This window comes from Poecilia formosa, unplaced genomic scaffold (assembly GCF_000485575.1).
Source record: "Poecilia formosa unplaced genomic scaffold, Poecilia_formosa-5.1.2 Scaffold246, whole genome shotgun sequence".
In the NCBI taxonomy this organism is placed as follows: domain Eukaryota; kingdom Metazoa; phylum Chordata; class Actinopteri; order Cyprinodontiformes; family Poeciliidae; genus Poecilia; species Poecilia formosa.
Window position 1 is genome coordinate 358,830 of NW_006800185.1, and position 19,396 is coordinate 378,225.

The window sequence follows — 19,396 nt, forward strand, 5'->3', positions numbered from 1 at the left end:
TGCCTAAATCTGATCTGCTCTCAGATCGCCAAATCTCACTAAAGTGCTCGCTCTGACGCCGCGGTCGGCTGAGAAACAACTAGAATCTACATGGACATTTGCACAGAAGCAAATTATTATGACGGAGTATTGGGGTTGCAATTAAAAAATAAAAACAATAAAATTACAAAATTTATATTCATAACGTTAACATGATAAAGTTGAAATATTCCAACTTTATTCTAGCAATTTTGCGATTTTATTCTTCTAATATTTGGACTTTAATCTCGTATTACTACTGTTTTATTCTAGAAAAATGACTTTTTTCTCATCATTTTTGTTTTAATTTATAGGGTTTCCCCCAGAAAACCTGTCTAAGCTCAGTGGTCAGGCGCCGAGGCGGTCCACCGTGTTTCTGTATTAAAAGATGCTGACCGGACATATAAAAATATTACTGTGTTATGTTACTGGAAGACATTGGAGACGATACCTAAACCCACAACTAAAGACTCTTACAAACAACAAATGGAAAAAATACAATTAAAATAAATATCAGTTATTTGCACTTCTGTTTAATCCAAATTAAAACTTCAGAACTCCATAAATCCACAGCAACAATCTGACCCTCTGAGTTTAATCTGTGGGATTGAGCTGTTTGTTCACAAATACAAATTACTAAACTACAATTATAACTAATTGCTTTTTATGTTGGCCAATTAAACTACCTTCTTCTCCCATAATTTGCTAAATCCAAGGTGAAATACTGTTAGTGATGCTGATGTTCTTGGCAGCAATAGGGGCCCCTAAATCAAATCCAAAATAAAAAAACGCTCAACCACCAACGTGCCATCTAACCAAGAAACGGCTACATTAACTGAATCAGACACAGAGCCATTCGCCGGGCAGCGTGTTGAGATGTAATTCTCTGTTCACAAAGATAAATCCTTCTCACCGCTTGCTCAACATGCGCCTCCATCAGCGGTTCTCATCGAGCTTTGCAAGCAGAGGAAACTCAGCGGCTTTTAAATTTGACTCATACCGTGACGTAGATTCTCCAAAGAAACACGAGTCCTCAAGGGATTCATGTAAAGGTCCATACAGGTCAGCCTGTGTCCAGCTTAAGTGAAAGGAGGCTTTAGATCCGATCCGATCCGATCCGAAACTTTAGAGATCCAGCCGCACCGGCGCGCGAGACGGCAGCGGTGTGATTGGTGCGCTCCCGACTTTATGAACTATAAAAACATCTTTCAGGACCGTTTCTGCTCTGCCAGTGAAATACTCAACGCAACAAAGACGGCTGCAGTTGGCGAATGGTTACAAAAAAGAAAAAAAAACAATATAAGCCTGGCGGCCCGCCAGGCTGATAATACCCTGAATTTTTTCTTAATATGGCCCCAATACTCCGTCATAAACAACAAATTCTTCGCCTTAAAAAAAATGCCATCAAATGAGTCCGTCGTGTGTGTCGAGGATGACTGAGAGCCGAGTGTGAGTTACTGAGTGGGACATGTTGGGTGAGTGTGTGAGAAATCTGCACAGCTGTCGAGACACGAGAACCGAAGACAGCTGTTTTAATTTCTTTATGTGTGTGTGTGTGTGGAGGAGAGGCGGAGGGGAGTCGGTCCATCTGTGTCGAACGGGCTGCTTCATGCTCGGCTCAGTACTTCGGTACTTTGGTGTAATCCTCCTGGACGACGCTCTTGCACAGACACATGGAGAGGATCATCCCCAGGAGCTGCAGCAAATGGAGTCATCAGAAATTAAACTCACCAACAAAACAATCGAAAATTCACTGAAAAGTCACAGAAAACTGGGAATATTTCCTCAGAACTGAAGAAACTTCATTTTACATGTTTTTATACTAATGATTCACATTTTTTTCATGTTTTCTGTAAATAATATCCACTGTGAAACCAGGAACTATGAGAATAATCTGACATGTGCTCCACCTCGGTGAGGTTGGATGGGGAGCATCTGTCCTGCCAAAGAAATTTAAATGGACTTTGACTAGACCATTCTAACACATGAATTGGTTTTGATCTGAACAGTTTCACCGCAGCTCTAGCAGGATGTACGGTGTCAATAACCTGCCATCGTCCTAAACACACTGTAAAAAATGTCTAATTACGGTAAAAACCACAGTTTTTATACGGTAAAATTCTGTTTGCCAGAATTTTACTAATATGGTAAAATCTGTATAAACACGGTAGAATACTTAAATACATATTTTACCACATTTGTCGTAATAATAAGTCAAAATCCATATAAATTTGGTAAAATCCATATTAATACAGATTTTACTGTTATTATTTACTGGGTAAAATTCTCTGTTTGCCAAAATTTTACTGTATAAATATGGTAAAATCCGTATATTTATACAGTAAAATCTGCATTTATATCGACTTTATACGATAAAATTCTGTGTTTGCCAGAATTTTACTGTATAAATACATTAAAATCCGTATTTCTACCATAACTTAGAGATGTCATTTTTTACATTGCATTCACCAGCTTCCCTGTTCCTCCTAAAGAAAAGTATCCCCACAGCATGATTCTGCCACCACCATGTTTTACATGGCGATAAAAGGGGTGTCATTTAACCAAAACAGAAAGCAATGCTTCCATTTCTTTGTGTTGAATAGGGTGACGTTCGTTTGGACGTGGGAACGCTCACCGGGTCAGAACATGTTAGAAATGAACATCCTACCTCCACAACAGCCACCCCGATACAGATCCCCAGGATAATCCCACAGTTATCCAGCAGCCATTTCTCCACGCTGGTTATACAGCCCTGAGAGAGAAAAGCAGAAGTGTGAGAGGAGGAGGGGGCTGAGCGATGGCAGACGGACGTGCTCAGAGGCTTTGGGTCGGCTCTGTGGGGGGGAAAGGAAAACAGGAGAAGCAGCCTGTGACCTTCCTGAAGCAGGCAGCCCAAACAGCGAACAGCAGAGGCTTCCTGGAGCTCAATCAGCTCGTCTCAGAGACTCCAGCACCGATTACGTTCTGCTGAAACGCCATGCGATGAGGTAAAACACGTACCATTTCAAAGACAGGCGGCTGTTCTGACAGGTGCTCACACAGGCCAAACTCCTTCATGTCGGTTCCCGGCATGGTGTCGTTACGACAGGAGCAGGAGTACAGCTTCTGTGTGCCGTTCTTGATCAAAATGTTCTCAGACCAGTTACCTGGTCCAGTCCAGCCACAGCACTTCATCTGGAGACACGGAAGAAAGGGGGAGCAATGAGGAGATGGAGCAAAAGGAGTCATCAGAGAGAGAAACTTTTTAAACTGTTAAAGTGACTAAACTCCTCATTGATGAGGCAATTATACACTGTAAAACATTTACATTTGGTTTAACCTGATAATGAAAGTCCACCTGCTGCCTTGAAAATGCAATTTAAGTCACAAGAAAATTGTTTTGATTTTAACTCAGAAATTAAAGTTCATGAAGTTGATTTAACAAGAGACACGTTGTCTAAACATTGTTTTAAACTTAATTGATCTTGAATTGTGAGTTTTAACTTAATGCTGCAATTTGTACAATCTCCATTATTTTACTCACAACATCAAGTTAAAATAAATACTGATTTTACTTTATCCATCCATCCATCCATCCATTTTCCTTCACCCTTGTCCCTCAGTGGGGTCGGGAGGGGTGCTGGTGCCTATCTCCAGCTCACGTTCCGGGCAAGAGGCGGGGTACACCCTGGACAGGTCGCCAGCCTGTCGCAGGGCAACACAGAGACACACAGGACAAACAACCATGCACACACACACTCACACCTAGGGGCAATTTGGAAAGGCCAATTAACCTGACAGTCATGTTTTTGGACTGTGGGAGGAAACCGGAGAAAACCCACGCATGCACAGGGAGAACATGCAAACTCCATGCAGAAAGACCGGGGCCGGGAATCGAACCCAGAACCTTCTTGCTGCAAGGCGACAGCTCTACCAACTGCGCCACTGTGCAGCCCTGATTTTACTTTATATTAATTTAAATTCTTGTTTGAACTAAATTTCTGATCTGATGATGAATTTTATTAAACATCCCAATGAATTCAGCTCAGAAACATTTAGTGAGATCAGGACATTATCCTCAAGCTTTGCTGACTGAGAATTGCATTAAAATGAACATTTGCCTTAATAAAACACCAGAGTCAGATCAACGTAACGCACTTCCACCTCAGGAGACAGAAATATGCCGCTAAGCATTCTGGGAAATAGCTCCCACTCCTGTCTTTCTCTTCTTTCAGTTTTTTAAGTTCAAACCTAAAAACTCAGTTTATTCAACTCTTGGAGGTTTGACTAAATTAATAAAAACACAACTTACTGCTGTAAGTTTATCTTTCACAAACTCACATTTAGGTTCAAAACCTAAAACTGGATCAATTTATTTGACTTAAAGAGTAAAAGATAGTAGACGCAACTAAATGTGGCTCTAATGTTTTACAGTGTGGGAGACAAATTCAATCTGAGATACCTGGGAAGTAGATAACATAAGTTTTGTTTTCTCTGAGATTAAAACAGGTTTTAAACACTAAAATTTGCTTCTATAACATTAAGAGATGCAGCTGAGCCATAGATAACTGTGTTATCAGTACATAAATTAACATTTGCATTTACTGAATCATTATTTTTGTTGCTTTTTCGTCCTGTATGCAGACGCACCTGGATGGTTCCTTTTCCACCAAATGAAGTGTGTTTTCTGTATTTTGATCCGGTTGGACTCACTGACTCACCGTCCTCTGAACGAAGTCCCAGGCGTGCTCCGTGGTTTTGTTCTGACCTGTGTAGTTCACTATCAACCCTCTAATGATGACGGACATCTCATGTTTCAGCTGGAGAAAAACAGTAAACAGTGACAGAAAACAGTCAGCATGAGATGAGATGACCAACAAAATGTTTCCAAATCAGTTTCTTTCAATAAAAAATGTAAAAACTTTAACAGAGACTGCAGGTGTGTGTCTGGTGAATTTTTGGTTAAAATTATGGATGCACTGATTTATCAGTCAGCCTATTTATTGGTCGTCTCACTGTTGGCTACTCATCAACTTTCTTACTACATTTTAGACAAAGAAAACGGTATCGGCCAAGATCCGAATCGGCAGGTCAGGTTTTCTCATCGATCGGTAATCGGCCAGAAAACTGCAATTGTTCCTTTTCATTCAGTGGGTAGAAAATCCAGAAATTTTACTCAGGTAAGAGCAGAGATACTTCATAATAACATTACTCAAGCAAAAGAAAGTACAGCGTAGCAAAAATACTCCTAAAAGTAAATATAAATGAGTAAATGTAACTAGTTATTACCAACTCTGCATTTTTCTACCCCACTTTTACAGACTAAAGTGTTAATTATTCAAAAACGAGGCCCTGCATGTCAGCAAATCCCTTCCCACAGCGAATCATCAGCATTCATGTCTCATGTTTCTCAGCAGTTCACACATGTGAAGCTCCATGTTGAAGCTTTGCAGAACTGCAGCCGGGGCCGGCTCTGTGTTTATGTGTGTGAGACCGCAGAGAGCGGCAGCGGCGACGCAGCTTCATGACAGGCGAGAGCCGCGCCCTTTTCTGGGAAGGAGCAGCGCCCTGCCCTGTGGCGAGCCCTAAACACAGGGAGTGTGTCGGAGGCTGCAGACCCACATGTGACCAACACACACACACACACACACACACACACACACACAGAGCTGACAGCGCATCCACCTATCCTGCTGTTCAGAGAATAAAACATGGCCAAGACTCTGATGTGTTCAGACAAAACGGTCCCCCTGAAACAAACACTGAAGAATGGATCCTGAAATAATTTGCTGTGTAATCTGATAGGATCAGTTCTGATTTTTTTTTCCTCTTGTTTTATCTCTGCTGTATAGAATCAAACATGGAGAAGCAACGTTTAGTTTCATCAGAACAAGAATCCAGAGAAACTCCTGCTAGTTTATAAGTTACGGACTGTTTATGGGGAACTAACATGTAGTTTTATGCTCTTTTGTTTTCTCTTTTCTTTTGCTCTTTCCTTTGGTTTGTTGTTTTATTGTATTTCCTTCTAATTCATGTAAAGCACTGAAATGTGCTATATAAATAAATTTACATTACCTTAAATAAACTGCCCCAGTTTTAAAGCCACAATGTAGTCATTGTGTATTGATAAAAATAATAATAATTATTATTATAATTGAGATATTTATAATGATAAGATTACACTGGTTTATCTAACTTCTGCAGTTGAGAAATGCCACAACATCTGGATTCACCAAAATTATTATTATTATTATTATTATTATTATAGTTTTGCTTAAGGATATGTACAAAGAACATTTATTAGAATATTTTTGAATTATTTTACCTTCATTTTTAGAGTTTACTGTCTTAAGAAGTTTCTAAAAGATTTACTCTTAAATTTGAGTAAATATCATTTTGAGTTTTTGTTGTTTTCCCCAACAGAATTTGACAAATTGTCTCTAAAAATAAATGTATTTACCACTATATTCAATAATACAAACTTATTCAATAAATTAGAATAATATTCAAAAGTTTGTTTATTCCAGAAGCTCCATTGCATTATATGGATTAATAAGACAAGGACTGATAAAATGCACCTTTATTTCTCTTCATCATGATCATTTTCTGCTAACGAATATAAACACAGTGTTTAAATAAAACCTATTTTTAAAGACAAAAATGTGGGATAATTAAAAGTATGTCTGATACTTTTAATTAAAAGTACTTTTAATCTGCCAAACATTTCCAGATCTATTTTCTATTGAAAATGACTTTAGTTAGTCCTACGGCACTTTAAAAGAGAAACGAGTCCAATTCAGAAAAAAATATAGAATACATGAATTTATTTAACTCTGCGTTCTAATTACTAAAGTAATTTTAAAGTAAATTCACTGAAATGTCTGATCATTTTGAGTGCTGTTAATCTAAATCTAAATAGTGCTACAGTTTATTTTTTATTCATAATTCAGCAGAGGTGTTTATTGACCCTAAAGTAATCACTTCTAGGGTAACATTTGTCGTTGTTCACATAACAAACATAAAGACGTCCTGCAGGGGGAACCGACAGGACAATGAAAACAATCCCTTCTCCACTTCCTGCGTTTTCTTCTTCTACCCGGATTTGAAGTCATTTCAGTTACAGACCGACTTCCTGTGGGTTTCCGTTCGATCATCTGCGCCGTGTTTCATCACAGGATGCAGCAGGTTCCCTAAGGGTTTTAATGTGACACCTACGTTCACTGCAAAAACACTAAACTACCAAGTATTTTTGTTCTAGTTTCTAATGTAAATGTCTTAGTTGACTTGAAATAAGACAAAACTAACTTACAAGTAACTTTTGAGCAAGAAACATGAGATTGTTTTAGGTAAATAATTTCTTAAAATTGATTAAGAAAAGAACATGGGAAAAATGTTTTGTTATAAGTGAAATAATCTGCTAGTGGAATTAGAATTTGGTTGCTAGGTGACGTCCTTGGCTCGGCTGTGGTTGCTAGGTGACGTCCTTGGCTTGGCTGGGGTTGCTAGGTTACGTCCTTGGCTCGGCTGTGGTTGCTAGGTGACGTCCTTGGCTCGGCTGTGGTTGCTAGGTAACGGCAAAGTGCCAGTTGATCGTAACATTCCACTGCAAGTGGAACTAATATTTTTCCATTATTTAGGAATTATTGACTTAAAACAAGCTCAGATATCTGATAAAATTTACTTGTAAGTTAGTTTAGTCTTATTTCAAGTAAACTAAGATATTTGCAGCAGAAATTAGAACAAAAATACTTGGTAAGATTCAGTGTTTTTTGCAGCCGGTTCCAGCTGTGAGGGGAAACACAAACGTTTTGCCCTCAATAGGAAATGTGGTGCATGAGAAACTGAGGTTTCAGGGTAGCTGTAGGCACAATAATTCACTGAAATTGTATTTTTTTAGGAATCGAAACGTTAAGGAGGAAGAGAAGAAAGTGAAGCGTGTCTCACCGGATCTCTCTGTACGTAAATGAGAACAGCAGCAGTGACCTGAGCGATGAGGATGAGCAGAAGGCAGGTGAAGTACTGTGGAAATAAACAGGAAATAATATTAGCAGAAAATACTGAAGGTATTTCAATAATAACACACAAATCCTGTGACATTTTAATAAAAAAAATTAAAAAAAAGAAGTGGCAGGAAGTCACGTTTATGAAAAAGCAAAAGTTTTTTCTTCCTCTTTTAGCTGTTAGATTTATCCATGTTGGATTTACAAAATAAACTGAAGGGATTTCAGAACCGTCCAGTTAAGAATGCCTGCACTGTAAAACATTAGAGCCACATTTAGTTGTGTCTACTATCTTTTACTCCTTAAGTCAAATAAATTTATCCAGTTTTAGGTTTTGAACCTAAATGTGAGTTTGTGAAAGATAAACTTACAGCAGTAAGTTGTGTTAACTTCTTATTAATTTAGTCAAACCTCCAAGAGTTGAATAAACTGAGTTTAGTTTAGCATTTAAAAAAACTGAAAGAAGAGAAAGACAGGAGCGGGAACTATTTCCCAGAATGCATAGCGGCATGTTTCTGTCTCCTGAGGTGGAAGTGCGTTACGTTGATCTGACTCTGGTGTTTTATTAAGGCAAATGTTCATTTTAATGCAATTCTCAGTCAGCAAAGCTTGAGGATAATGTCCTGATCTCACTAAATGTTTCTGAGCTGAATTCATTGGGATGTTTAATAAAATTCATCATCACATCAGAAATTTAGTTCAAACAAGAATTTAAATTATTCTAAAGTAAAATAAGTATTTATTTTAACTTGATGTTGTGAGTAAAATAATAGAGAAATGTGGCTCTTTAACTGGTGAGGGCAGATTTGTTTTTCTTTGATATTGTGAAATAATTATTTGGTTTAAATTGCAGCATTAAGTTAAAACTCACAATTAAAGATTAATGAAGTTAAAAAAAACAAAGTTTAGACAACTTGTCTCTTGTTGTTAAATCAACTTCATGAACTTTAATTTCCGAGTTAAAACCAAAACTATTTTCTTGTGACTTAAATTACATTTTCCAGGCAGCAGGTGGACTTTCATTTTCAGGTTAAACCACCTGTAAATGTTTTACAGTGTAGTGTTGAGGGGGTTTGTTCACCACCAGCTGGTCTGTGTCACTCAGAGAAGTGGGTCACGTCGGTTCTTTAGTTAACCCCCAGCAGGTTTAACGCTGCTGAGGTCACCACCCTTCCCCACCCTGGTGGAAGCCGCCCCCCACAGCCCTGGTTTTATCTCCAGCTCCTCTCAGCCGCCTGACAGACTCACACATTATCAGAGGCTTTGCCGTCAGCAGGAATCCGTCACATGTTATTAAGCAGGCAGGTGGAAATTAGTGGAAATTAAACCTGGCATGAATACAAAAGGCAGTGAGGGGTTTTATATTGATATATGAGGATTGCAATCGGCAGATCGCCGGTTCGATTCCTGGTCGTTTGTGTCCCTGGACTCTTCACCCACCTTTCCTGCTGGTGTTGGTAGAAGAGCTGATGGCGCAAAATTAGCAACCTCTGCCAATAAATACGATTTTTACTGAAAGAAACTGATTTGGTAAAATTTAAATTTTTCCTTATTTTGTTGTGAATTATGAATTATTGTCATTTTCGTGCTTAAAATACCAACATTTCCACTTAATTTTATATCATTGTCTGTCTATGTAATTTTTAAAATTTAAATTACTGATAATTTGATCAGTTACACTTTTTACTTTACTTTTTACTTTTATTTGAGTCATTTTATTATGAAGTATCGCAAAATTTATGGATTTTCTAGCCACCGAATGAAAAATAAACATGTTTTAAACAAAAATTCACCAGACAGACACACACAGGTCTGTGTGTCTGTGGAACTTTTTTATAAAAGAAACTGATTGGCAAACATTTTCTTTTGCCTGATTTTGCTTTTTTTTGTCACTAATATTAATTGTCATTTTTGTTCTTAAAATACCAAAATTTCCACTTAACTTTATAATTTGATTTATCTGATGATGTAACTTTTAAATATTAAATGACTGATAGTTTGATAATTTGATCAGTTACTTGAGTAGACTTTTTACCAAATACTTTTTAACTTTTACTTGTGTAAAAATATGTTGAAGCAGTCGTGATACTCTTACTTGAATACAATTTTCGGGTTCTCTACCCGCCTCTGCAAGTCAGAGAAGCAATAATCCATAATGATATTCTCAAGTAAAAATACTCCTACAAGTACATTTATTCCAAAGCGTTAGTTGAGTGGCTTTTGGTGCTAGTTAGTGCTGATCCGGTCAGCGGTGATAAACAGGCTCTGTGTGTGTTTCTCCTCACCAGTCCCAGCAGGCAGCGGATTTCATAGATGGCTCCGATGCAGCCGAAGAAGCCCATGGCCATCGTCAGAGATCCGACTCCGATGAGGATATACGAAGCCACCTTCACCGTGTCAGAAGATTCTTCTGCAGAAGACGGAAAAAACATTGAATAAACAGCAAAATGCAGCTTTAACTGAGCTAACCCTTAATTTGGTCTAGTACTGTTTACCCCGAGTTACAATTCCTCACAGACTAAACACTTTTTGATTCAAATCAAAGCATTTCTCTATGACAGATTGTTTTATTTTGCCACCAGGGGGAGTTGGACTGGGACAAGTGGGCCTGTTTAATTGATTTCAGTGGTTGGTATGTGGAGGGGGAGAGATGCAGGAGTCTAAAAAGAGAGATGCAGAGTTGAGGAGGGGATGAACGGGAGCCATTATGTGGCTCTGCGCTGTCTGTGCTGGAGGAGGTCCAGAGACGGAAAGCTCCGTCTGCAGATGGAGCCAGAATCTGAGCTCCGTGAAGAGAGTCCAAGTTAGGAAGAAGCGAACGGAGACGATTCGTCAATCTGAAATACAGAAACTGTTACAGAATCTCCTCTGCTACAATTCAGAAATGCTCCTTTTAAAGGTCGACACAGATCTGCGGGTTTCTTTACAGGTCTGAGCTGCTGATTCAAATACAAAATAAAGTCCATAATCTGGCACAGGATTCTGAGAGATGTAGGCAGAAGAAAGGCTTTAGCTCAGTGGTGTCAAACTCAGTTTCCTTTTGGGCCAAATCAAGTCCATAAATGTTCTTAAACGGCCGGTTGTGTCAGAATGTACTGATAAAAACTGTTAAAATATAAATAAATTCTTAAAATCAAATAATACTGAACATCTTTTCAGTCCCTCTATGGTTTCATGATAGTTTTAGTGTTTTTTTATTTTTTTTTTTGCAATACAAAAAAAAATATCTGGTAGTAATTTAGAAATATTTTTGCTCATCTATGATGGTAAATGCGACTTTTTATTACTCACCGTGTCATTATGGATTATAACTTGACATTAAGTGAGACTGAGACAGCTGTTTTGTAGAAGTAATAAATACTGCCACCTACAGGTGGGAGTAAACCTTAGATCCAATGTTTTCACCACTTTTGCGAAAAATCTGCAACAAACTAAAGTGCAGGGATTTGGTGACTGAGTGAAGTTCCACAATAATTCACAAGAAACTGGAGGAACTATTTGATGCAATTTGGCAGTAAACGGATAAAAACTGCTTTGAACTGAATGATAAAATAATGTTTAAGCACACTGTTATCTTGACGGTTCTATTTATGTGACTCTTTAGAGTGCAGAGGGCCACATAACAAGGTATAGTGGGCTGGATTTGGCCCCCGAGCCTTGAGTTTGTGCAAGGCCACCTAAGCAAGGTTGGTAGAATCAACTAACTCACTCATTCTTTGGTTACCTAGCAACATCCTGTTGAGTAACTAGTGGTTACCTAGCAACGACCTGTTGAGTAACTAGTGGTTACCTAGCAACGACCTGTTGAGTAACTAGTGGTTACCTAGCAACGACCTGTTGAGTAACTTGTGGTTACCTAGCAACGACCTGTTGAGTAACTTGCACAGCAGCAGTTTAAGGTTTCACCGCTGTGCCTCATTACTGCTTAAAAACATAAACCATCGTGAAAACAAAAACAGGACAGATCATGAAACCAGTTTGGTAATATTTCAGATATTTAAAAAAAAAAAAAGCTTTCTGAAAAAACCATCAATTATACTCGGCAATTATCAATATTGACTGACATGAAAGGCTTATATTGTGATAAGTTTTTCATCCATGTCGTCCGGCCCTATTTGTAATGCAAACATTAAACCTGACAAACAAGAACAGAGGAAAAAATGTTGCTGCTTTATCATACAGAGAGGCTGTAGCTCTGAATCCAGCAGAAAATTATGTTTTTATCTAACCTTTTATCTGATTCCTTTACTAAATGCATCCAAGAACGTTGGATGGTTGATGTCGTTATACACTGAGTTGAAAGCCAGAGCTTTCAGTTTTGATGCATTTATTGAAAAGAAAAAAAATAAATAAACTACACCAAATTTACTTGGTAAGATTTTGTGTTTTTGCAGTGTAGAAAGATAAAAAATAATCTCCTCAGTGTTTCTGTGTTAGCTTGCCTACTTGTTATCACAGGATGCAGACTGTATTCTCATCTGAAAGGCAAATAAGCCATCTGTCTTGCTCCAGGATATTATCCTATCATGTTCCAGCTTTTATGTACATCAAAACAGGAAAATCCTCAAACAGACACAAACTTCTTCAAATGTTGTAAATGTAAAACAGTGAAGAAAAAGCTTTAAAAACATGTCATATGATGCTACACCAAAGAAGTGCTGACTTTACACGGGCTACCGCAGCAGCTCATGTTGTGGCGGTCTGGGTGTAATTTAAGACTGAACACACTCGGGTGAACATATGCTAAGCGTTTATGTGGCTGCAGGGTAGCATTCAAAGGAAGGGAGACGCACTCTCTGAATCTTGTATATGAAACACACAGCTGAAACATGTCATTTAGGATCTCCAACACACACACACCGCTTCCCAAACACAACCAGTCTGCCAAAGCAACATATGTCCTTAGGTTTCTTTAGCAATATAATTACACGAAAGATTTAGGGTGTGAAAGAAAAACATTCAAGAGGAAGCGTCAGAAGAGGCGGTAAAGTGAGATTAATAAAGAGTAAGGCTGCAGCCGCACTGCAGCCTCAATTCCGATTTTTTATTTTTATTTTTTGCCTTAATGCGACATGTACAGATCAGACCATCGAGTGCGACCCAGACAGACTACTTGGATGTATGATACTATCAGTTCTTTTCCAATGTGACCCGAGTCTGAACGGCTCATCCCATAGACATAATATAAGATATAGTATATTATTATATACTATATCTTATATTATGTCTATGGCGCAACCTACCTGAACGTCATCGATACTCGACAAACGTCACCATTCTGCGTCTTGATACGAGCAAGCGGGAAGAAAAACAACAACTATTACGGACGATAATGAGAATTAAGTTGTTACTGTGCTGGTTCCGGTTGGATAACAACTTCAAAATCGTAAGCTATCGTAAGCCGTTAGCATCCATGTTTACTTTCGTAAACACCGAGCACCATATCTTCTTCTTCTTTTCTATTATGGCGGATCGCAACAAACATTCAGGAGCATTTACCGCCACCTACCGGACTGGATTGTGGGCGTCAAGACTCAGCACTACTACTTTTTACGTCGGTTGGCAAAACACTGAGCACGCTTCTCAGTGTGTGACGTTGTTGCGCCCTCTACTGCACATGCGGGAACTTTTAGGTCGTTTGCAGTTCACACTGGTGATCACATACAAGTTGCATAAATGAACGACCAAGCCAAAAAAAGAAAAAGAAATAAATAATTTCACAAAAAATCGTATTTGCGTCACTTCAGGCTGCAGTGTGAACGTAGCCTATGTGACATATTAGTATGTGTCGATTTCCTGTAAAGCACTAATGTATCAGTTTATAAGATGTAACAAGACATCTGACTGCTGGATTAATCCTTAATCTCAGACCTAATCAGCAAGTCTTTTATCGTTTTACTTGTTGTGTAATCTCAAACAAGTCTTGCATCATCTCAGTCAATCTGCTGCTGAATGACAGCTGCAGAGCACCAGATACTTCTTCTTGCTTTGTTGCATTTCTCTGTGGTAAAACCAAAACAACTAATGCACTCAACACAGAGCATTTGCAAAAACATTCACAACACTGCAGCTTCGTAACATTGAGTGGCATTAAGAGGATTTTCTGTGGTAGACCAGCATGAAGTGGTGGACTATAGGGAAGTGGGAAGCGGTTGAAGAATATAATTTTTGAAAAGTCTCTGATGCTAGAGATGGACCGCTCCATTTTTTTTCCTTCCAATACAAATGAGCGTAGGTTTACTACGTATTTGATACGAAACCTGGTGCTGAATTGACTTAAAGCGTTTCTTTTTTAAATACAGACATTAATGCACTAAATTACTAATTTTATGACCGGATCCAGAATTTTTCTCAATATCGGGAGCAATACAGATATTAATATTGCATCGGTGCATCTCTGCAGACCACGTCAGGAAGTCGTCAATAACGACGACTTACATAATTTAGAAAATTAACAACTAAAAATTTAAATAATGTTCCATTTGAATTCAGCTCCACCAATTTTGAGGTTTTCTTCCTTCCAAATTTGCTCCAGGTCAGTTTCTATAAAGTCTGTTCCTGGCCTCCCCACAGCATGATGCCTCCACCACCATGTTTCATGGCATACTCAGGGCGATATGCACGGTTCGTTTTCTGTCACAAATTGTTATTTTTCACATATGTACCCTCATCTGATCACAGAACTTTCTAAGTGTTTGTTTTGCTCTCATGGCCTACTTTCAGCTGCAAACAGGGACTTCCTGCGTGACGTCGGTAATAAACCAAATCTATTTTCCTGCTACAGCGAGATAAATACAGTGGAGGTTACCTAGCAGCTCAAAGCTAAGTGTCAGGCTAACTGGTTAGGAGTCTGTTCGTGGCTTAAACAAAAGTGTTTTTTATGGAAGTTTCCGTTCAAGTTGGAAAAACTTAGGTTGACTTTTCAGCCAGTTTCAGTAGCTCCCACTCAGTCCTGAACTCCCCAGCTGCAGCACAATAAGGGATATTTATATACTGCCAACCTGAACATGACCAGAGCCACATATTTAGCTTGCATGCAGCTGGTCTGAAACCACAGTTGACATTGTGACCAGATTTTAAAAGTAAACACCAGCAGACCGGCTCTGCACTGAGTTTTAAGTTTATGCTGGGTTTAAACAGTCCGAAGAAGAGCGATTTCAGCCCCCGGCTCCCTGCTGGTCTCTCTAAACGAACTCTACTTTGGCGCACGCCCTGGTTCACATTCCTCCTCTCCAAGGCTGACGTCTGTTTAAGCACATGGTAAGCAGTGTTTTGGCAAACGCCGCTGACAGAGACTTATATTACCCCAGCACTGGAGGAAAATATCGACTTCGCTGTGTCAGTGTAGAAACCTACAGCGAAAAGAGAAGTTCTGTTCATTGAATAAGAAATACCACAATATCACATAGTTTCCCTGCCTGAGGTCGGTCAGTCAGCTGCAGAAGACTCTGCTGGTAAAAATCATAAAGAATAGCACATTGAAAACACAGAGATCCTGTTTATGGCCGGGCAGTGGTACATGTTTGAGGGGAACATCTAGAGTCAATAAACAGAGCTGAGTTCAGTTTTTGTTCCTCCACACAGTGGGAAAGATTTCCAGTGAAGTTAACTAAGGCTGACTCCTGGAGGGATCAGGCACAAAAATACCTGCTGGAGAGGCGGCCATTACAGGTGACCAATCATTAACAGGTGGGGTACAAAACATGTTCATTACATTTTTTTGCACAAAATCATTCTTAGATATTGAGATTTCAGTCTGCTTAGTTCTGCCTATTTTGATTTCCTTTCAGAATGAGCTGTTTTATGGCCTCTTGTTACTTTAAATCGAAATAAGCTGCTGCTTAAACTCAACGTTTGGGCTAGCATGTGAAAATGGCAGCAAACAGACGTGCAACTATACAACCGTACATCTTTGAAAAGCAATAGTAGATCCTTCTGCACAACCAACAACACTGCAGCAAGTGGTTTCTGGATGGTAAGTCAACAACACCTGTGTTTTCCAGCAGCCATTGTACAATGTACTGACCCTTTGCACATGGTGTCACGCTCTTCAGAAATCTGCCTGCTCCGCCATGATGGACGTCAAAACATCTAATGTCAAAACCAGACACCCGGTGTCCTAAAATCACTTTTATTTAGTTGATTTCACTTTAAAAATGGTCATAGGATGCTGCGAGGTTGGCTGCACAGAGAAGGATACAAACTTGTAATTTTATTTTATAAATATTAATGAGAAAAGATACAGCGCTGTTCATGACATAGTGATGTAAACCACGTGATGTGAATTCAGGCAAAGTGATAATTTGATCAACACGTCAGGAGGGAGGAGGTATGGGTCGGTTTCTAAGCTATCTGTTTCAAACTTTTATAATTCCCACCGTCTGTGAGCCTAACCAGGTGCGTTACGTTCACAGACAAATTAGCTTGGTGCTAACAAGTAGAAGCCATGAATAAACTGGCAAAACCAACTTTGAGAAACAATTTAAGTAGCTCTTTCCAATCCTCCCGTACATCACTTCCGGTGTCCATCATGGCGCCTCGAATAATGAAGTGAAGGAGTTGCAAAGGGTTAATGAACTGCTAAAACCAGCCACCGGATGTCCTGGAACTCAGCTTGTGTTGCTAAGTAACGGGTTGGGTTAGACCGGGGTTGCTAGGTAACGGTGCCCGTGGAATGTGACTCAACAATATGAGGTTTTTGAAATGGTTTGTTTTCCAGACACCAAAAGCATGAACCTATTGTCCAAAACTGTCTGTGTGGTTTCTTTTAAGCGCTTGGGTTGTTTTTAGAAACAGTTGAGCACACATGGGAATATAAAAATGTACTAAATGTGAATTTTGCATAATGGGTCCCCTTTAAAACTCCCACAGGAGGAAAATCCAGGCAGCATCAGAGAGCTACACAATCTGTGGACAAACTGACGTCGCAGCTAACCCAGAGAGGGATGATGGATATTTCTTTTCCAAAGGTCTGACTTAAGATTAGCACACTCAGCTCAATAACATCTTGGGTGTGATTTTTCCATTCTTTCTGACCTCAAGGCTTTAAATAGTCAGTCAGGAAACACAATGGCTGCTGGGAGACAACATCAGCTCTGCATGACCTTTGTCAAAACACTAGCCTTTCCACGAAATGCTTTACAACAATAGCAAGAGAATTACTGACTGAAAATACAATAAATGTACTCTAGAAGACCCTTTCACTGCTCTAACAACATTAAAGAGCTTAGTAACACAGATGATTTCCATTCAGAGTTAGTATAACCAGATGGATGGATGAAAGGAAGGATAGAAAGAAAGTTAACAGAATAAAGAGGAAAAGAAGAAAAACAAAAGAAAAAAGGAACAATGACAGAAAGATGGATGGAAAGAAAGTAGGAAACAAAAAAGAAAGAAAAAAAGCAGATGGATGAACAGAAAGAAAAATGAGGGATGGAAGGAAAGGAAAAAGAAAGAAGGAAACGAAAATAAGAAAGAGAAAAATGGGAGGGAAGGATGGAAAGAAACCAGCAATTACAAAGCAAAGAAAAAATAAATGAATGAATGAATGTATGGATGTATGGATGGATGGATGGATGATAGAAGTAAATCTTGTCATCCTATTAAAGTGATTAACTTTCCTCATTTGGTTTCTGGTTGATTCCCATCTCAGCTGGGTTAATAAAGGGTTAATAAAGTGTTAGCAAAGCATTAACAAAGTGTTAATGGATGTTTAACAAAGGGTAAACACATGGTTAATAAAGGGCCAACTAAGGGTTAATAAAGGGCTAACTAAGGGTTAATAAAGGGCTAACTAAGGGTTAATAAAGGGCTAACTAAGGGTTAATAAAGGGCTAACTAAGGGTTAATAAAGGGTTAACTAAGGGTTAATAAAAGGCTAACAAAAGGTTAATAAGGTTAAAAAAGGGCTAACTAAGGGCTAATAAAGGGTTAAAGTCCCAAACTAAGCAGCGCTATATAAACTCACACTCACCAAACAGCCCAGCAATAAATTACTAAACTCTTCAGGGGGAAGAGAGCGAAAGCTCCTCTGCTGCTGGATTCGCTCCATGTGTGTTGAAAACACGGACAGCTTTTGGAAACAAGCATTTTCCATTTCTCTGTCACAGACTCTGGAGCTGGGTTTAATTACGCTGCCTGCCTGAAAAAAGCTCTGCGCATTTAAAAACGGGGACAATGTAGAGTTGCACATGGTTATCTGAAGATACTGACACAAACAGTAAAAGTGTTATGATGTGTTGCAGAGGGAATTTCCATCTGAGCCCCCCTGCTGAGTGGGCAGACTGAAGAACTCAGTGGAGGAAACGAGGAAGTAAAAGTCAGATTTTCCAACCTGAGGTGAAACCTTCAGAGACGCCTCACCCACTGGGAAACTTGCGGCGCACAGATGTGAATGTTCGTGCGTCTGCAGCCTTTATTCGTTTTATCTGTGAGTCATTTTTTTTAAAACAACGTTGAGTTTCCATGGAAACGATTCCCATGGGAACTCCATAAAACGCAGACTCTGAACACAGACCTTTGGGGTTTCCCACATTTTCCAGTTTCTGTTTCAGTGTTTAACATTTTAAAACCCCTCTGGTTAAGAAAGAAACTGGATATTAAAATATCTGCAGGAGCGTCTAAGTGTGTCGGCACTTACGTAGCACGGCTATGAAGCTTTCCTTATCGAAGAGTATCCACAGTCCAAAGCCCATGATCAACGCTCCGAAGATCTGCGAAAGAAGAAACTGGAAATATTAGAGATTCACCAATCCAATATTAATATCTCTATTAATATTGATAAAAATAATAGATCAGGTATTGGTGACAATATGTCAGATCCATAAAAAGACATATCTATTCACTGCAAAAACACAAAATCTTACCAAGTATCTTATAAAACTAACTTAAAAGTACCTTTTAAGCAAGATGTAGAGACTTGTTTTAAGTAATAAAACAATAATATTGATGAAAAATGGCTAGTTCCATTGGCAGATTATTTCACTTTATACACTGCAAAAACACAAAATCTTAACCAAGTATTGTTATAAGTGATATAATCTGCTCGTGGAATTATTACTTGGTTGCTCGGCGACGTCCGGAGCTTGGCTAGGGTTGCTAGGTAACGGCAAAGTGCCCGTTGATAGTGAGGTAATCTAGCTTTTCTATGTTATTCTTCTGAGTTTTGTCATTTGCAAATCTCAAAGTTAAGGCAAAAATCTACAATATCTGAATAATTTTGATCTTATTTGCATAATAGAAAGTTATATTAGCAATCAGCACAGCTAGCATTACACATGGAGAATGCTGTTTTGGTGATGCTAGCAAGGCTAACTGATAGCAATACAAGATCATGATATTTAGAAAAGCTCCAAATATTTTGCTAACATATTGATTACTTTTAAGTTACTTTGTCTTAT

General features: G+C 38.8%; 1 protein-coding gene across 1 annotated transcript in view; it reads right to left on the reverse strand.

The window, feature by feature from the left end:
- Positions 1–531: 531 nt before the first annotated feature.
- The window catches only part of cd82b (CD82 molecule b), a 32,953-nt gene continuing 14,088 nt past the window's right edge, over positions 532–19,396 (reverse strand). Inside the window, exons 3-9 of the mRNA XM_007569800.2 lie at positions 18,637–18,709; positions 10,283–10,407; positions 7,942–8,016; positions 4,719–4,817; positions 3,019–3,192; positions 2,687–2,770; positions 532–1,714 (exon numbers count right to left, since the gene is read on the reverse strand). Coding sequence (XP_007569862.1) covers positions 1,637–1,714; positions 2,687–2,770; positions 3,019–3,192; positions 4,719–4,817; positions 7,942–8,016; positions 10,283–10,407; positions 18,637–18,709 — 708 coding nt within the window. The 3' untranslated portion in view covers positions 532–1,636. The remainder of the gene's footprint in view (positions 1,715–2,686; positions 2,771–3,018; positions 3,193–4,718; positions 4,818–7,941; positions 8,017–10,282; positions 10,408–18,636; positions 18,710–19,396) is intronic.